Source organism: Cheilinus undulatus, linkage group 9, assembly GCF_018320785.1.
Source record: "Cheilinus undulatus linkage group 9, ASM1832078v1, whole genome shotgun sequence".
Lineage (NCBI taxonomy): Eukaryota > Metazoa > Chordata > Actinopteri > Labriformes > Labridae > Cheilinus > Cheilinus undulatus.
The window spans coordinates 38,181,675-38,202,244 of NC_054873.1; the positions used below are offsets into that span (position 1 = coordinate 38,181,675).

The 20,570-nt window shown below is 38.4% G+C and overlaps 1 protein-coding gene across 1 annotated transcript in view; it reads right to left on the bottom strand.

Moving 5' to 3' along the window:
• The window catches only part of anpepa (alanyl (membrane) aminopeptidase a), a 32,123-nt gene that overhangs the window by 4,089 nt on the left and 7,464 nt on the right, over positions 1-20,570 (bottom strand). Inside the window, exons 5-18 of the mRNA XM_041795379.1 lie at positions 19,566-19,720; positions 19,264-19,377; positions 18,777-18,920; positions 18,583-18,648; positions 15,724-15,789; positions 15,402-15,550; positions 13,048-13,127; positions 12,594-12,727; positions 8,583-8,638; positions 8,290-8,437; positions 7,962-8,050; positions 6,599-6,712; positions 5,480-5,647; positions 5,187-5,327 (exon numbers count right to left, since the gene is read on the bottom strand). Coding sequence (XP_041651313.1) covers positions 5,187-5,327; positions 5,480-5,647; positions 6,599-6,712; positions 7,962-8,050; positions 8,290-8,437; positions 8,583-8,638; positions 12,594-12,727; positions 13,048-13,127; positions 15,402-15,550; positions 15,724-15,789; positions 18,583-18,648; positions 18,777-18,920; positions 19,264-19,377; positions 19,566-19,720 — 1,624 coding nt within the window. The remainder of the gene's footprint in view (positions 1-5,186; positions 5,328-5,479; positions 5,648-6,598; positions 6,713-7,961; positions 8,051-8,289; positions 8,438-8,582; positions 8,639-12,593; positions 12,728-13,047; positions 13,128-15,401; positions 15,551-15,723; positions 15,790-18,582; positions 18,649-18,776; positions 18,921-19,263; positions 19,378-19,565; positions 19,721-20,570) is intronic.

Sequence of the window (20,570 nt, forward strand, 5' to 3'; positions counted from 1 at the left end):
GGCACAAAAATTAAAGCGTGTTAGTCAAATGCAGAACAGCTCAACTGAAACAACTGAAGCCTCTAAAACACAAGGTCCCAACACAATCTGAACACTGCCACTTTTATTAGGATAGCTGTTACTACATAACTGTTGGATGAAAGTTTTTGTTACTGTTACCCTTACAAGTATTACGAGCAACTCAAACATTATTTAGAGGCTCCGTGTCAGAAAGATCATTGAAGAACCATGAAATTTGAAAAATAAAAAGACCTCAACCAGTTATTTTCTTCACATGAGTTTCTGTCATGTATAAAGTTTTTCTATAAAGAGCAACCTTTTAGCAAAAATAACAAAAGCCTTGAACAAGTGAAACAAATTTAAAAGCCCCCTACAAAAGAAATTACATTCCAGCATTTTTCAAAACAGACCCATTTGCTCTAACAGAGGAAAGAGACTGTTCCTGAGCCTGGGGAATATGAGAGCCTCTAGCTTTTATTTTGGCAGGGGGAATATGCATCAGGTTTTCATTTGATGACCTAAGTGGTGCTCAGTGATGTAAGGGTTTAGTAATTCAGCTCTGTAAGCAGGAGTTAAGCCATGAAATGACTTTAAAGTGATATAACAAGAATCCTTATAATCATTCCTGAACTTTGCTGGCAGGTAGTACAACAAGAAGGTAACACAGCCTTCTATGAAACCCACATTTTTCTCTTGGACTGGATATTCAGATGTAATATGCCAAGTAAAGGGAGTAAAGACCAATCAGGATCAGTGTTAATCCTAAGAAAATGGTAAGGAAGCAACATTACCAGCAAAAAAAACATCCAGTATGTTTTTTTTCTGTTATCTGGCTCTAACACTAACAAAATAAATCAGACTGAGTGATGGCATGCTGCTGCTTATGAAATTGGTAATTCAACCCATGCAGGAATTCCAGATCTAGCCATAAGGGCGCTCACATTACATGGGCAGTGTCTGCAGCACATAACTCATCAGGAACAATGTCAAAATGAAATGACCACAGGATGGCATGTTTAACAAATACAGGTCAAACTTTACATTGTAAAGGAAATGGAATTTAAACAAAATCCGTGGCAAATGCAACACAGCTGCAGCAGCATAATGCAGGGGGAGCAGTAGATCTGTAATCATTGATGGTGTGAATGCAGTTTTAGGCCTAAACTACTGTGCCTTCATTGGGACACTGGTAGATTCTTCTTTGTGGGTTGATTAGATGTATTTCATGCTATATTTGTTTTTTTACTTTTTCTTCCAGCTGTAGCCCAAATGTTAAATGAACTTAAAAAAAATGATGAATGTCAGAAATTCCACCCATTCAAGCTACCTCTAGTACAGATAATTTAGTGACTGCAAGCCCTTTTTTCACAATGCTTGAACCATTATTTGGCTGTTTTACATTCCAAATCTGGGGGAGGCTACAAAAAAATGTGCTGCACTGAAGGTTCTCAAGAGCACATGGCTTCCATAACTCTCATGGAAGAAGTTTGACACTACCAACACTCTTTCAAGATATGATTTCCCTGCCAAAAAGTACTCCAGGGATCCTGTGTGGAGATGGGATAAAGTTCTAGAAGGGTAACCATCACTGCAGCCCTCCACCTGTGTGGGCTTTATGGCGGAGTGGCTAGACAGAGGCCTCCCCTCAGTGCAAAACACATGCAGGTCTGCTTGGAGTTTGCAAAAAAGCACCTGAAAGACTCTGCATCTGATGTCTGATGAGACCAAGATTGAACTGTTGGGCCTTAATTCCAAGCATTATGTCTAGGGGAAACCAGGCACCACTCATCACTTGCCCATTACCATTCCACCAGTGAAGCATGGTGGTGGCAGCATGGGGGTGTTTTTCAGCACCCCCACAGACAGGGATGAGGGAAGCTGAATGGAGCAAAATCCAGAGATGTCCTCAATGAAAACCTGATCCCCAGTGCTCAGGACCTCTGACTAAGGTTAAGTTGGTGAATGTCCTTGGCCCAGTCAGAGCCCTGACTTGAACCCTAACAAACATCTCTGGGGAGACCTGAAAACGGCTGTCCGCCGGCGGGCCTCATCCAACCTGACTGAGCTTCAGAAGATTTTGAAAGAAGAATGGCAGAACCCCCCCCCAAAAAAAAGAAGAAAAGAAAAGAAAAGAGGAAAAAAACAAATTGAAATGACTGTAGCATCAGGCTGGTACACAACAAAACTGAAAAAAAGAAATCTCTGAATGCACTGTATATTGAAGCCACTTTGCTCATGATGCTCCAGGTAGTTGTTTACCTTTGCAAGGGTGTTGAAATCTGATATATGTTGTAACAGTGGTGTGCTCTGCTTTTAAACCTCTGTAAATCAGTGGTAACCTGACTTACACTATTTCAATTTACTGTTAACCTGATCATCTATTATTGCTGCTGGAGCATTGACAAAAGATTCCAGAGTACCTGCTCAACATGTTAGCTTTAGCTGACTTAATAAACACCATACTGTTTATTCAGATTAATGCGACAACATTTTAAATAAAACATTAGGAAATAATCAATACTTCAGTCTGGGTAGCCAAATCTGTGCTAATTAATGGGATATTTTAAACCCAGATGGTTGTTTGATCAGTTCAATCTCAGGTGTTTCTGTGTGTTCATGAAATGAATCCTGGGCTGTTATCATATTTGAACTTTGATACCATCTATTCCTCTTCCAGGAAAGCCATAAACAGTGCAGACTTTATGAAGGAGAGCTAATGATAAGCACATATTAAATAAGCAGACCTTTGTCCTTGATGACTTTGTGTGTGTGATTTTATAAGCCACTGATTTTTTTATAGGTTGTTCCTTTATGGCAGAAAGTGACTCAGCCACGGGTCACTTTAGTGTTGAGAGGTTCTTATAAACAGCTACTGGGAAAGATACTCCTCTCAGATCCACACTCATAATGAAATCATTTACAACAACAGGTCCTGTTTTATACATTTGCAACTCATCTTTAAAGATGTCATGAGACTAAACATGTATGAGAAAAATTTCTGTTCCTGGTTAGGCTAATAGATCAGCAGTGGGCTGCAGATAAATCCATCTGAAGGAGTAACAATCTTCAGCAGCTGAGATGGGAGAGACTGTGCATACACCAACTGGACTGTTTACCAGTCAAGGTTTTTAGGGAGATTGGTAAACAGAAAACCACTGATAAAGAAAACTCACATTAAATCTCGACTAGAGTTTGCCAAATGGCATATGGGAGACCTCATGGTCAAGTCAAAGAAAGTTTGTTGGTCTCATGAGAATGGTGCTGTTTGGCAAGACAAGACAGATAAGAGAAGATATGCAGTGTTTGACAGAAACAAACACTGCGCATCACCACAAACACATACTGTTGGGGATGCTTTTTGACCGCTGGTTCCTGCAGACTCATAAAGGTAGAGGGTAAATTGAATGCGGCAAAATAGTATCCTTGCAAAGAACATGGATACCCCTGTTTCTGTGTGTCTCACTGGTGAATCCATCTTGTAAAGCTCCAATCTGAACCGTTTGGGCCCGGTTAGAAAGTGACAGGACCAATCAGTAACGAGGGACAGTACTTTCTGGTGCAATAGAGTCGTGACATAAGTAAGCAGCAGCAGGAAGCCAGTGCAATTATGGCGTAAGACATTAGTGTGGATGCTGCTAAAGTGCCAGTTTTATCAGAACTTCACGACATTTTTCATTAAAAGAAGAACAAAGAACAGCATTGAGTTGTTTTCTTTACAAAAACGACAAAAGTCATGTATTGACATGTCTACAGTTGCCATGGTTCGCAGAGTTTACTCCTTCGGTTAAGACACAGCTCAGTAGCGGCTACGTCACGTGTTTTGTTGCTCTGATTGGCCTGTAAAGATGTGACAGACAGAACATTCATCCAATCACCCTCCGAGGATTTTTTCAAAAGTTCTGCCCTTTCCCAAATGCTGTCTATGATGTTTTCCAGATGGTGATGGTGCCAGGTTAGCAAAATAGAGGACAATCCTGGATGAAAATCTTATTCAGTCTGCAAGAGAACTACAGCTTGGGAGAAGATTTATTTTCCAGCAAGACAGGTTTAAAGACAACAAGGTGAAGGCCCTCTGGTGGCCAAAAGCCCAGGCCTCTATCCAGTAGAGATATCTTGGCTGGATTTGAAAGAGTTTTTCATGTCCAATCCCTGTGCAACCTAACAGAGCTTGAGAAGTTTTGCAAAGAGGAATGATAAAATGGCAGTGCCCAAATTTAGACCTATCCACACAGACTCAGTGCTGTAATTACAGCCGAAAGTGCATCTACGAAACACTGACTTGAAGGGGATCGGTTACTTATCCAGTCACTTATTTTACATTATTGTTTTGTGGGGGTCATAAAAGCCAAATTGTTTTGAAAATAATTGATTTATAACATCAATAAAGGGTAAAACATCCATGGGGGTGAATACTTTGTTATAGGCACTGTATATGTGGATCCAAAAAAGCTCCCTGTACTTCCCTGATAATTCCAGTGATGAAACAATTCCAGCCTTCTATTTAATCATATGACTAATATTAAACCAATATAAAGTTTGTCATTCTGTTGGGCACTGGACAGGAAGTGTATAGGGGGATGTTTTAGAGCTTTTCCACTACTGCTGGTTGGATATAGAACTGATGACAGAGCTGGGACTGAAGCAAACAAAACCTTAAAGAGCTTAAGGAGGCTAACAGGCTCCGTTGGGCCGGGTAACACCACAGTATGTCTCTGAAGGGTTTAACTCAAAGTAAAACTTGTGCAGGAATTTAGGTTATATATGTTTATTATTATCAAATTGTTTTATTATTTCTTATATAAACAAGAGCTAGCATTGCAACTTTAAAGTTCTTATCTCCGTGTGGCCTTTGAGCAGATACATGTTCATTTCATTTTTTAAATCAAATATTTATTTTGGCAGCTTTTTCTGTTTAGTTAAGAGTTGAGATGTACTTAGCTGGCCTCTAAACCTAGGGTAAACTTTAAATAATTAAAGTTTTCCTGTAATGTTAGAATAAAAATGAAATTGCACATTTAAGTAAAATAATATCAACTTCATCAATCTCAACCCAGTGATAAGACTTGTTCTAGAACCTCTAATGCTCAAAGATAAATACACATTCCTACATGTGTTTATGACTCAATAGAAACTGTTATCAAAAAAGAAAGAAAAATTACTGACAGGCATTCAAACTAGCAACCTACCCCTGTCTGACGTATTCCCAGTGTGCTCTGATAAAGTTCCATGCCAGGGCCTGCCCTGCCACGTTCTCAGCAATGTATCCGATGGTGGAAGCAACATCCATGAGACGTATCTTCTCAGGGTCCAAAGTGTACTCCAGGTATCTGTGAGATAAGAAACCCCAGACCAGCTGTTTACTTAATAATTGTGTGTTTGGATATTACTTCATAAGTGTGTCTTAAGACAAAGAAATTCAGGACGCAAGATACTAACATCCAACCAGGTCATCTATTTTTGTCTGTCTTTTTTTCTTTACCTGTTTAGCAGCCAAATCTTCTTGGTGCAGGCCAGAGCTCTGCGGAGTTGTTCTTTCTCAGAGATGTCGCTAGAGCTCTGAAACCTGTCCCAGGCAAACTCCCACTCTTCCTTCCCACCAGCAGCCACAGCTTGGCAGTAGATCACCGACCGCAGGTTGGGGTTGATGCTGAATCACACAAAACACACACAGTTCATTCTCCCAACATCCTGTCTGTCACATTGTCAAGTTGTCTTTATTGTTCAGGACTGCTGACTTGACATTTTACAGCAAAACAGTATATATTCAAGTCTGCTTAACATTTTTTCAGTTGTTTGCTTTCTTTTTTTGTACCATCAGCACAGACTGAAAGATAACAACAGGAGGATGTTTAAGTTTGCCCCTCATTGTTGTTTTCATCAAAAAAATATCCATACAGATTTAACATTAAGAAATCTGTCATGGTCAGCACATCTTGTTTCAGTCATATCCTTGTTCAGTCCTTATTTTGAATTTAAGTCAGTGGGCCAAATCTGGTTGAGGGTTTGTTTGCATGCAACATCGTTTTTATGAAAAGTCCAAATCAGTGGTAACTGTCCAAAGAGGCTACAAAATGTGCTCATACCCTCAACTGCATTAAGATGCCTCACTAACCCATGCACATCTACAAATGCTGTCATGTCCAAATGTATTAACACATAAGATGAATGAGTATACATGCATTTTGTCTTTAAGTAATGAAAATATGCATATTTTATGAAAATGTTGAGTGGCTCTCCATCTTAAAATTGCACCTCAAAGTTGCTGTAAGGCTGAAAGCAGCACACATTTTCAGTGAATAAGAATGTGATCCTGGTTTTCATGGTTTCCAAAGCTGTTTATTTGGTATAATCAGGCATGTTTGCATAATAGTTTTACTAAGGTGCAGCTTCTAAGATAAAGAACCCCAGTGAAAACGCTAACACACATAACACCGACTTTACAGAAAACATCAGTTGTCACCCACCTTTACAATAAGACTTTTGTGGAGGGCCAGGAGAAATGAGTGCAAGATAGGTAAAATTTCAGAAGGTACTGAGTAGTCAGGCATTGAAATGTCCAAAATTTCAATCATATATTGGCATCCAGCTGTGTACTTACTAGTTAGTAGAGTCATTGCCTTTCATCCAGCTGGCGTACATCTTAGTAGCCATGGATATACACTCTGGTAGTCCATTGGAGCATGCCACCTCTATGGCAGTGATCTGGTTGTGCCTTGGAGGGAAACATGTTTTCATTTACTTAGAGATTAAACTGAAAGCTCTGACCAAAGCTAGGAAATATTCTTTGTTACTATGTTAAATTGGAGTTGTCTGAGGTATCGGCACTAAATTAAAATGTCTATTTACTGAAAACTCTAAATATTTAAAAACGTGCCAGTTCATGTTGTTGTTTTGCCATTAATGAGAATTATTGATTATTTTGCATCACTGATTGCTGCAGTTAAACCATGACAACTGTTTACTGTAAGGAATAAAAGGTCAAAACAGACAAGATCCATGTGGTAGAGGTGTCAAGCAAACTAAAGGTCTTTGATAGACAGAGAGAGGTTAGTACTGCAGAAAAGAAATTATTTGTGCATATATAGAGCAATAAGCTACCTCGTGTAATTGATTTGTACTTTTGAGCACAATTATTAATGGTTCCTGAGGTATACATCAATATATTTTGAATTAAGGTTGAAGGTTTTGTATTTGTCATATATGAAAATTTAAGTTTGCTTTGCATAGGAACTGCTGGTGGTTCATAGATCTCCTGTGTTGATAGATTGTGTTTATCTGTGCCATCTTTGTCTGATAGTGCAAGGTTGATTGCATAAGAGCTTCATATTTGCTGAAAGCACTTTCCATAAGAAAGCTTACCATGGTACAGAGGTGGAAAGAGGACAAGACTAACGTACTCAGGTAAAAGTACAGTTACTTTGGTTAAAGTTTACTAAAGTACAAGTAAAAGTATTCGCCTATAAATCTACTCAAAAACTAAATAGGGATTTATTCAAAGTTTACTCAAAGCACTGAGGACTGAGCTACTTTTGAAACCTATGTAGCTTGTACAGTGAAATATGATCGTTCGTTATGTGCAATAACAGCAAGAGAATATGAATCTCCAACCAGAATGGTTATTTTAAGGTGTTACTTTTGTGTGACAACTGCTTAATTTTTTTTACTCAGCACCAGGTTTTTTTGTAATGTAATGAAGTACTATGTTTTTCCCATAATATTCTTTATTAAAACTAAAAAATACTTGGGCTGTAACATCATAACATCAAGTCTCAAGTCCGCTGCAAGTAAACACTGTAAACCTACATTGGTCCGTCAGTCACCTATATACACTGGTTGTGTAATGACCCTGCTTGTCTAGATAGATAATGAGTTTGTAAAACTATAAATTGAAACATGTATATCTGCACAGATTAACTACCCATTTGTTGATGTTATAATAAGTAAAATAAATCCTTTCTTACTGTGCTGAGTGGGCTGGTGGAACTATTGAATTGTCCGTCTCATTCCTGAAGAAGTCATACAGGTCCCTAACCTGTTCCCTGAGGTACATCTGCAGGAAGAAACAACTTTATAGGGGAGTTTCAGGAAAGGAGCTGTAATATCACATTTTTACTGCACATCTGTTTATGAACTGATGAGAGGTGAACATTAACAACACTTGCATTAAGTCAGCAAATTCATGTTATCCATATAATAAAGGTCACTTTACAGGACATTTAAAATAACATCCCATGATTTTTTTTTTTTTTTTTTTATCAAGAATGTGTCCAGGTGATTTTTGACACTTGCCTGCATGGATCCATACACCTCTGAGCGGTCAAACATGAGGACAAAGTACTGGAGATTCCTGACTGCTGATTCCCATGGAATGTACTCTGTCTCATTCCGTAGGAAGCGGGTTGAATTCAGAGCCAGAGTCACATCAACGAGTTTGGCTCTGAGGAAACAGATGTTTTACTTGAAAAAGGAGCACATCAATCACAAGCACTACCATTTATTGTGTTTCTTTTCCAATGCTAATCACAATAAACATCACCTTTAGAATGCTGAGTGGTCTTGATTAAGTATCTACAAGTGATTACCTTGCCAAGTTAAATGCATCATCAATAAGCTGCCCTCGGTTTATCAGCGGGATCCTCTGAAAAACAAGAGCAAGATGATGGATGGTAGACATTTGAGGTTGCATAATGTGAAAACATCTGCAAATGTAATCATCATTTGCATAACGGACAAAAGCAAGAGAGCAGCGAGCAGAGTTTTAGAGAGTTGTAAGAAAACTGCTAATACAGTATTTCAAAGTGAAAAATAAAATATAACCGTATCTTTTTTAAATAATTTATCTTTAAGTTGATGGGTTGGAACAGTGGTCTGTTTAAGATGGACCTAAAATCCAGAGGTCAAAAGGCTTTAAAATGGCCCCGTTTGTGGCTCAAGCACTTCAAGTATGATGGTTGCATATTCAAGCTAAAGTAATGGTGAATATGTCCAAAGGATCCTTTTATTATGTAATAAAAATATTTTCAAAGGAGTAAAAAAATAGATAGGCAAAGTACTAACAAATAAATGATATTCAAATATAAATTTAGACAGAACTATTTGTAAAAGTGTGTAATGATCTTGCTGATATGTGGGGGAAACACCTTTAGTTGGTCTCTTGTTCACGGCTCACTCACAAAAGATGGGTTGTGTTGATTTGTCATTGTGATTGGGGTTGTGAGTTTATTAAACACATTTTACTAGACACTTTTGCACCATGAGTGAAGAGGCTGACTCAGTTAGAGAAGTCCGTCTGTGGGGAACAGCCATCATATCTAATGGAGGGAATATGAGACATGATGGAAGAGGACTTCAGTAGGCCTTTCAATCACTGGCAGTCATTTAAAATGGCCTGCTTTGAGTAGCATTAATATTCAAAACTGAAGTACATGATATGGGAATATGGGAAAATTGCAGAGGACAAATGACATGTAGCTTTACAAGCATACATAAACGTGTTATTTTGTGTTGGATTTAAACTGTATTTTTAAGAGAAGAGGAGTTTCTGCAGTGTATTCTAACTTAAACAAGTTAAGTTAATCCAACATGAATAACTCAAAAATGTTTTTCCACAATTTAAAAACTTTGATGTATTTTCAACTTGTAACAGTGATATCACAGGTCCTGTCTGACTGTAGCATGCATAGTCAGATTTTATCATCTGAGGTTCTCCAAACCTTTTTCTTGCAGCTGTTAAAAACACATTTTGGATTTGCAGGTCATAGCTGCAGAATGAACCAACTGAAAGGGTGTTGTGGGCCTTTTGGCTTCATTTGCCCTTTTCATTGATCTTGTTCTTCTTTGAGGACACTCACATCGGTGCATGATTAGAACATCCAACTTTCTTTAAACATCTACTGGCGCCCTGCCTCACAGCTGAGTCACAATATTGTCCTTGTCAGACTCTTCATTATTTTAACAAGGTAATCAAAGCTATCCAACTTGATTAGAAATGATAAGCTGATCTTTATAGAGATACAGATCCTTTCCTTCTCCTGTCTTTAGTCCTCTTATCAGCCCCATAGGTTTGCTCACTTTCAGGAGAATGTTGTTGTTGTGACCCTGTGGCAGGCCAGGTCCTTACTTCACATCTGTGTTTAGGTCCACCACAGCTGTGTCATCAGCAACCTCTGTGATGACTCAGCTGTGGTGTGGTTTAAAGTGGCTCTAACCAAGGGCCTCAAAATGCAGCTCAGGCTAGTGTAAAGAAAAAGGGTGTGAGATGTGTTCATTCATCCTAACTACCCATGATCTTTCCATCAGGAGGCCATTTATAAGACAGGGTGGTGTGACATCAGGTGTGATATTGTGCTAAGGAAAGTGGGTCCCAAGTGTATGCAACTCATCATCTTCACTGAATAACTGACTGACATGATATTTTTGTTAAAAAATGATCATTACCAGGGATGAATTATGAGGAATTTATATAATTTCATTTATAGATGAACGGACTGGCACATATGTTTAGATAGTCTTTGTCCCCAAGCAATAAATCTTAAACTAATCATCAAACAGAGAGTCCAGTAAACTAACCTTTGAGCTTCTGATTCACAAGAAGTCAAGTCAGCGGACCAATAAAACCATAAGGATGTATTTTCTAGAATCAATAAATGTCTAAGTGCTGGCAGCTAGTTCAGTAACATCTCCACTCATAAAGGATGCAGATATGGATAACATACACATATGAAACAGAACTTTCTTGTACAGAGCCAGGCACAGTTGAAGTCGCTGACAGGTCCTCAAACTAAGCATTGGTTAACCTCATGTTCATGTTGGGAATTGATCCAGTTGTAGTTTTCAGGAGGCTGGTTAAATTAAAACAGCTCTTTGTGGCTCCAGATAGTATTATAAACCCACACACAATGGCATCTTCCCGTTAAAGATCTTGAAAGGTGGGGAACGTCTTAAATTTTGTACTAACCCCAAGCAAATTAACATTTACAGACCAGTAACATTAGTCGAACATTTTTATATGATTTTACTGATGGATGAAATTTAATCTTGTGATGTTTTGTGCATAAAAGCACAAGTATTGTCAGAATAAAGTTAAAGGAGGACATGAAATCCAGGTATGTTTGGGGTTTTATATAATTTCTCTAGATCATGACCAAGGCAAAGCAAGTATCCTGAAACTTTTGATCCTTCCCACTCGTCAAAAACACTTTCTTTCTAATGGGGTCTTGGGCAAAGATGTATTCTGAGAAAGGGATGTTAACATGCCTTTAAAATGCTCATGGTAAAATCCATTCAATATAAAAATAAATATATTTATTTCTATTAAAAGCAAGAGAACATTAAATTCCTTTTTTGACACATGATGGATTTTTTAACCCTCTGAACCTTAAGCTACTCTTTAACCATTGTGTCTCTCCTGGACTTGTTGTCTTAAAAAGACTGTAAACCATCAACTCTGTTGTGCACAGTTAAACTCTTAACATCATTTTTTTTTTCAGGACAGCCTGAGCTGAAAATATGTGTGCTGCAGTAATGTTACTTGAACTTTAAAAATGTTACGGGACTATAAAGACAAAAGAAAAAAACAAAATGGGACAATAAAACTCAAAGATTTTTTACATTTGACACACAGCAAACAATAATGACTTAAGACTTTTTTGCACAAACTTGTTTTCCCATCTCCTCGGGACCAAAAAGTAAAAAAAAAAAAGATCATTCTGGGACAGAAAACCTTCCAAATATTCACATATTTACAAAAAAAAGTGCTTGCACTTTCTTGTAATAGCTGTATTTGAGCTATTATTCAAAGCAGGTTCTATCTGCAGAGACACAGAGGGCCACATTATAGCGATGGACAGTGTCAAAGTAACCTGTGTCTTTTCTTGTCATATATGACAAGTTGGTCTCAGAGTAGTGCTGGGTGATTAATTGAAAAATAATCAAAAACAACATTTAGAGCCTCTTACTGACAAACCTGCCGTGTCAGTTATTTCTCTCTCTACAAATGCATCATCCCCTTAAAAACACAACAACTGGCTGTGTAGTCACATATCAGGCAGCCAAGTGTTGCAAAGCATGTAGCCTGCCAGAAACCAATAAGAAGTAGTCACATGACAACACCCAATCCAATCCACTACACAGAATCATCACGGGGGAAAACTCAAACACAAGCCGACTGGTCAATAAAGAATGTTCCAAAATCTGCATTTTATTATTTCTTCCACTGTTGCAGCATACACAACGCAGAATGATCATGCATTTTTCTCTCTTTGGCACAAGTGCATGAACTCCATGCTGATTGACTGAATGGGCTGACCATGTAAACTGCATGACTAAGAGCCTTGCACCAAAACATTTTTATTATACTTTTCCAAAGCAACATGATATCACAATAACTGCCAATTTATTTTGGAGCTTTCTCATATCCTCAAGAAATTTGAAACCAAGCCTTTCCTGTGAACCATGTTGGAATTTTATAAGCTCATAAAAATCATGTTGTAAAATATCTTTCCATCTTCAGTCCAGTTAACAATCTTTGTTTCGGTGCTTGGTTTCTATGCAGCTCTATTACTTGCTATGTAATTATTCATCACAATACTCACATCTTTGTTTCCCTCCAGCTGAGTCAGGAGGCGTTCCCAGTTCTCTTGGTTATAGTTGACTCTGTAGTATCCAGCACAGTTGACATTTGCCAGGATCCACTCTCCTTTCTTTGAAAGGAATTGCTCTTTCTTCACTGTTCAAAGGCAAATGTGAGTGAAAGGTCAGTCATACTTAGTGACATTGGCACAGTATGGGGAGGTATCAAATGTAATCTTCTGGCTGGACATGTGTTCTCTGTCTCACTGATCTTCAAACTTATTTCTAGATGATGAAAAACTCCTGACATAACTGCCTTAGGGTGCCAAAAAATCAGTTTTTCTATCCACTCCTCTCAGACCTTATTAGAAATCCACCAAAGCAATACTGATATTGTTTAAAATTTTAAAAACGTGCTTAAATTTGAAGAGTTTTGAAGAAGCATTGCGTTTATACTAAAGTTATGTGTTGTGTTACCTGTGTCGCTGGTGTCCAGCCACACAAAAGTGGATTCAGATGTCTTTGACATCACTCTGATGGGGATGTGCCACCAAAGACTAAACAGAGAAAAACACCAGAAAAGGAAAATTGGTTATTTAGCTTTAAAACAGTGAGACAGAAACAGTCAATCAGCAGCTTTAAGAATCTAACAAACACACAGGAAATAAATAGAGCATTAAATTTGAAACGGCTTTACAAAGAGTAAATATCTGCGATACAGGCATGTCAGAGTCAAGAGCTGTCATGGTTTATAATGACCAGTGCTGCCTAATATCATGCCAGGATGAAAAGTAATGTGTCTCACCATGGTTATGTCAGGATATACACATAAACTAAAGGTTGTTTAAAACACTTCCCCATAGCCAGCAGTATAATCTACTGTGATAAGCTGCAGTGATATCATGCAGGCTTGGCAGCAAATACTCTACTAATGAGACAGCAGTGACGCACTAGCTAACCTTATTCTGCCAACCAAAACAGACACAAGGAACTGATGGTTTGATTATTTGGCAAAATAAATGTTCTCAGAGGAGGATACTGTAAGATACATTGCATTACATTATACAACTACAGTAATATTTAACCTGCATGAATTCACTGGTCAAAATAAGACAGTTGGGGGGAATTTTTATGCCTCTATCAGAGAGACATGACAGTGGAGTCACAAGTTAGAAACCAGGAAGCAATAGTAAGAAATGACATACAGGAAAGGAGCCACATTCAAACCTGGGCCACTGGCTTCAAAGCTATGAACAGCCAAATGGGCCAACTAATCACCACTCAGCATTGTAATGTTACATTGTTATCTAAAATATTCTAACTTTAAAGACAATGGTTAACCAACAAGATCATCACGACACAATAGATTACAGAAGTTAACTTTGCCACAGTGAACTTAATCAAAAAACAGTTTTGAAGCATTGAGTTACAATTTGGTCATCACCATCTTGGTTTACTGGAGCCAAAAATGACTCCAAATAGGGTTGATACTCATTACTATACTTCTGTCCTGAAGAGGTAACTGTGGTAGCTATGAGTTTAATGTTTGGCACATCCTAAAACATCTGCTCTATCTGTATTACTCATGCTGTACTAAAGATGGTTAAAATAAGTGATGTGGCTATCCATTACCTATGATGCTTGTCCCATTGGGGTCCAAGCCTTGAGGGTGAGCTGGAGCTGAAGGAGTTACATGAATGGTGGCTTGCTCTGGCTTTATTAGCTTTAGCTAACATAGCTATGCTAGCTGTGTAATTAACGTTACTACATAGGCCAAGTTAGCTTTAGCAACATGAGCTTTGGCAAACAGCTAAAGCAAACATAGTTACGTAGATAACATGTCTACATACCTTTCATAGCTCCTTAAGGATTTTAGCTTTAGCTACGTAGCCATGCTGGCTTTGTAGCTAAACTATCTATAACTAGGTTAGCATTAGCAAAGTGAGCTTTTGCAAACATAGCTAAAGCCGACAGCTATGTAGATAACAGATACATAGCTGCTTTGTGACCTAGCATGGCTATGTTGGTTACAGTTGCTATGTTATCTACGTAGCGACATTAGTTGGTTACATAGCTATGTTAACTACATAGCTTACACTGCTTAGGGATCTGACAGAGCTAGTACATGAGCTACGTTTGCTGGGTTAGAATGTTTTCATTGAGAACAAGCTTTTTTCCTGTAAGCAGACTGTGTACTTTTTTTTTTTTACATTTTGCAATCAGGTTTTGCAAGTCAGATTTTTAACTTTTTAGTTTCCTAACCATTACCTTAGCCCATTCCCTAACCCTTAACAGAAGTTTTATCTGATTTTATTACAAATGTTGCATTTCCATTTTAACGTATACAGCGCCTCAGATAAACAGTCTGAGAGAGTACCCATCAGAGAGGAACGGTCTGCAGCCTGACTATCTTAAACAGTTATGTTGATATTTCATATCAGCAATCCGTCTAGCAAATATTTTTTTCGTCTGTGGAAGAGTACCCAGAGAGAACCAACACCTGTGCAAAAAGAACATGCCATCTCCACACTGAAAGGTCCCACAGGGATTTAAACTAGGAACATTCTTACAATGAGGTGGCAATGCTACCCACTGCACCACTATGTAGCCCCAAGCAAGTAAAATGACAATTTCTTTAGAAATATGGTTCCTGCTGTGTTTGCCAACAGAAGTGATATGCTGTAGGTTGAAAGCACTTTATAATTGGTTTCATTTTTGAAACATGATGATTATGTCTGATGTCAATAGTGTCATATCATTGTCAATACAATCTGGATTTTTAACCAAACTCAAAAGAAACCATGCTGAAACGATGTTAAGTGAGCACATACTTTGATTCAGAAGAGTCATTGAACAGGAAGTGCTTCTGGTAAATTTCTCCAGTGGTGGTATTGATAGTGATGACTGGATAGCCAATTTGTTTGGTCCAAGAGTCCATCACTTTGGCAACATCAGTGTGACCACCATCCTCATCTACTTCCTGAAAACACACAAAAGGCAGTCAATATTTCCATTTATGAGTCATATAATGTTTTTAATGATTATGAAAGAATAACATCAGGACTATCGTGCTTATCATTACAGCTACACCATACTGAACACCAGTGGTTAACTTTTACTGGTAAGACTGTAAAAAATTCAAAGACGATTTACCCTCTGCATGTATTCCCAGAGGTCATTCTGATCAGTGTTTCTGTAGCTGAAGTCAGACAGGTACCTCTGAACACAAAAAGAAAGAACAGCAGAGTTAATTGGCACAGTTTCATCCAGCGCTCAATATATTTATCCTCCGCAAGAAATTCTGCCTCCAAATTATAGAGAGCTCGGTAAACATATCCAAACACAGCCGGCAGCAGCACATCCAAAGACGAGGTGTTGAAATAAATGTTTGGCCTGGCAGAAGGTTTCCACTATTTCTCTGGCCAGATGCACTCACAGAAATGTCTGACCTTGTTGTGTAAGTCAGGACAGTGTCTCTTAATCTTACACCTGCTTGCTTCTCTATCATTATTTCGTAATCTTCTCGCTCCATTTCATACAAGAAATTTGACACCGTATTGTATTGTAGCTTAAGGCATTTGAAATACAAGGACACCAAATTTATGAGTATGAGCCTGTTTTTCATTGTTTCTCCCATTGTCACTGACTCAAACCAGATGTTGGAATGCTAAACTTTGAAGCAGATGTGTTGATGTCAACATATCAGATTTGGACATGTGAGGGAGATTATCTTTATTGATGTTCAGGTAAATGTATGATTACACAAGAGGGAGCCTGTGTTAGATTTTCATCTGGGTTGGATGTTCTAACTTTACTTAAATCTGTGTGTGTTTCAGAGTTTTGTGAAGTAGATTTCATTGTTGAAATGAGGGGGAGAAGTGTCATGTCTTGGCTTATTTCAGAGGCAATGCAAACCTCATGTGCCATGCATGTACACATCTCCAATTATCACAGCTGTCAGCATGAAGTTTACCCCGGCTAATGCAGCTATGCTTTCACAAAGGTACACAAAAAAGCTGCATTTTTTTGTCAGCAAGTTTTGAGTAAAACGAACATTACAGTAGTTCTTTCACTTTGGATCCTGGCTTCTGTCAGCAATGTTAAAGACAGCTTGCATCTGGCCAACCAGGCAGCGTTGTGTGCAAAGTTCATCTAAGTTGAAACCAACAAGAAGCATTTGATTGAAATGTTCTTACCCCAGACATGGTTTATAAGAAGTTGGCATGGACACATTTATATTTTGTGGTCTATCATATTGAAGCCTGTAGTTAGGCATTTCCTATGTTGTCATCTCCTTTGGTTTTGTTTATTTGAAATAGAGGCTGTGTATGAAAAGATTGATCTATCCTGGATGACAAGTTGCCACAGGAGCAACCTGCCAACCAGGGATAGCATAGCCAAGTGCTACTAAAACATGCTATGTATAGTGGAGAAGACCCAATCCTAGTGTTAGAGAACATAAACGGATTTAAAAAGTTTACTGAAGCAATAAATCAAGAGAGAAACTGTGTAATCTTCTATTAAAATACTTTCAGTCTAACTTCTATTTTTTTACCATGACATGATTAGAAAGATTGCAAAGTAGGTTACTTCTGCACTGGCCTGGCCTTGAGGCTTGAGAGGCATTTTTCATGGTCAAAACTTTGCCCACAGCTGGATCACTGATCAGTGATCTCAAGTGATGAGTTGACTTTGCTGTTAAAATTAACTGTTTAAAATGCTGCTTTAGATGTACCCATTCATTCTGTAGACCAGATTCTGAGGTCAGGCACTGATGTTGGACAAGTAGACCTGGCTTACAATATCTATTCCAGTTCATCCCAAAAGGGGATGGGGTTGAGGTCAGGGGTCTGTGCAGGCCTGTCGAGTTCTTCCACACAACTCTTGAAACCATGTCTTTATATTACTTGCTTTGTGCATGGAGGCACAGTCATGTTGGAATAGAAAAGGGCTTTTCCCAAACTGTTGCCACACAGTTGGAAGCATAGCCCTTTTCCTAAAGGTCTTGGTTGCTGAAGCATCAAGATTTTCATTCACTGCCTAGCCTAAACCCTGAAACTGGCACAAAACAGCCAGGCAGGTAATGCTCTCCCGCCAACCACCACACCCAGACTCACCCATCTGACTGCCAAACAGAGTTGTGTGATTTGTCACTCCACAGAACCTGTTTCAATGCTCTAAAGTCCAGTGTTGTTGTGCTTTACACCACTCCATCCAGCATGTGGCATTGCATTTGTAATATGAGCCTTGCATGCAGCTGCTCAGCCATGGAAACCCATTCCATGAAGCTCATAGTAGACAGTTCTGGTGCTTACATTAATGCCAGTGGAAGTTCAGATTTCTTCAGACTTGGAATCAATAACAGCATCTTAGCATTGGTTGACCCTGATCTGTGATTTTACATGGTCCTCCATTTCATAGCTGAGTTGCTGTTGTTCCTAAATGCTTCCACTCTAACAATATGACTTATAGTTAACAATTGGAAATCCAGCAGGGTTGAAGTCACTGAGCTCTCCAAAGTGACCCAATTGGTATCATGAATGTTTGCAAAGGGAGACTGCATGGCCAGGTGCTCGATTTTATACACCTGTGGTAACAGGTCTGATTGAAGCACCTGTCATTTTCAGTTCAATTCAATAATTCACAAGTGAGGACAAACACTTTTTTCTATAAACTGTATGTCAAACCAGAGGTTCCCAAACCTTATAGCCTGTATCCTTCAAAAAAACCAACCAACCAAACAAACAAACAAAACATTTAATAACAGACCGGTGGTTTAATCCTGTGTAAGAACAGCAGATTCCTGCATAATTATTGTCTGACATTTAATGGATTTTTTCAAACAAAACTTTCATTTCAGTGTATTATATATCTCACTTTATGAGCATGGTTTTATTTGAACTTTTTTCATGTATGTATTTTTACAATAATGGGAAAAGTATATTATATCAAATTATTTTTAATTCTTAATGATATCAGCCAGTCTGAATGCAGATATCTTTTTTGACTTACTTTGACTGCATTGTCAAAAACTCTTTGATCCACTATGTCTGCCAGCATTCTCAGCACAATGGCCCCCTGCAGGGGAAAAACACCAAACAATTTGTACGTTAATAACTGTCGTGTTTGATGTGGATGCAGCTCTTAAACATCTGTAATAGATAATATTCATTGCCAAACTCTGGAATCTATGGATGTTACTCTACCTTACAGTAGGTGATAGCATCAAACATCATTTCTATTTGATAGGCATCCTGAACTTCATCCTGTGGAGGACTGAGAGGATGAGATGTCTCCAGAGCATCTGCCTCAAACGCAGAGTGGAGGTCATTCAGGATAAATGCTTCTGTCTGTGGAAGACAAAACAATCCACCAAATGCTTTTTTTGAGAAAACTGCACCGTTACTGATGACGGCTGAAATAACTGAATTAAGAAGAAACAGCTCATAGCTTTGTAGAATGCTCTGTTGTGATTGGTCAATTAACAGATTCTATGGTCTGTTATTTCTGTTTAGCAGACTACAGAGGCAGTGCTGATCAAGTTCAAAATCAATTTAAAAGTTGTTAGATAACTTACAAAGCAATGCTTTCGGTCCAAAGACAGATTTCTTTAGGAAGTAGTAGTGTAATAAATGGGATAATGTCAGGCTTCACAGATTTCCATCACTGTAAAGATGGCTGGGCTGGACTTACCATTTGAAATGTCGGTTCAACACTGTTAATTGCAAAGTATGACATGTAGGTGGCAAAGCCTTCGTTCAGCCAAATATCATTCCACCATTTCATTGTCACCAGATTTCCAAACCACTGCAGAGGAAACACAGATATGGATAGTGTTATGTTAAACTTTCATAAAGTGCTGAAAGGATTATATTAATGTCCTTGGATGTATTTGTCCAATTTGCTTAGAATAACTGATAAAAGCCGATGTCTTGATCTTTTAGTCAGCTTTTCAAACATAAATTATTTAAAGGACAGATTTTGCGTTCTCAGACCTGGTGTGCCAGCTCATGTGCTATGAGAGTGATGATCATCTCCTTGTGCAACACTGAGGACACTCCGTCCTCAAACAGCAGGCCTCCCTGCTCATATGTGATCAGTCCCCAGTTTTCCATGGCTGCAGGAGCCAGGTCGGGCAGTGCAATTTGATCTGGAGGAATAACATGGAAATGCATTCAGCAAACTATATCAATTTGATATGGAAGCAGTGTGTACAGTTTATAACCAATATTTGTCCATAAGGATGTTTTTTATGTTTTTAGATACTGTCAAAAAGCTGCAGAAGTAATTTTATAACCTGAAAAAAACACGGTTATTTACAACTCCTTCTCTACCTATATTTATGTGACTATAGCACAAACAAAGAATATTTAATGTTCAAACAGATCAACTCTCTTCCTTTTTGAATACATACATTCTGAATTCGATACCTGCAGTGTGTTTCAAAAAAGTTGGGACAGGAGCATATTTACCACTGTGTTACATCAGCTCTTGCTCTAACCACTTTTTTTTTTTAACCTGCCCTCATTGCTTACCTGACATGGATTTTCTCTTTACACAAACCTCTATTTGCCCTCCTCATCTGCTAGATTATCTTTGTTCTCTAGTGCTCATTTTGCTTTCCAGCTATTTTCCATCTGCAATTTTGACTTTACTTGTCTTTTGGATTTTGCACTTTTGCCTTGTCTCCACCTTTGTCTGGTTGGACTGTCTTCAAGTGTATGACCAGATTCTCTCAGTGAAGGCCAAGATTGTTTTTTGAACCTGAAAGTATGTCCACTCATCTCTGCATCTGAGTCTTTTGGTATCTCAACTTTTCAACAATATTCTTTAAGCACCTGGGAGACTGAGGACACTGGTTGTTAAATCATTGAAAATAGAATTCTTTCCCGTTCTTGTTTGATGACCATCCTAAGCTTTTCAACAGTGCAGGGTTTCTGTAGGTCTAATACCAGCAAGTTTTCACTATGGAGCCACTCTGTAACATTCATTCTTCTAAC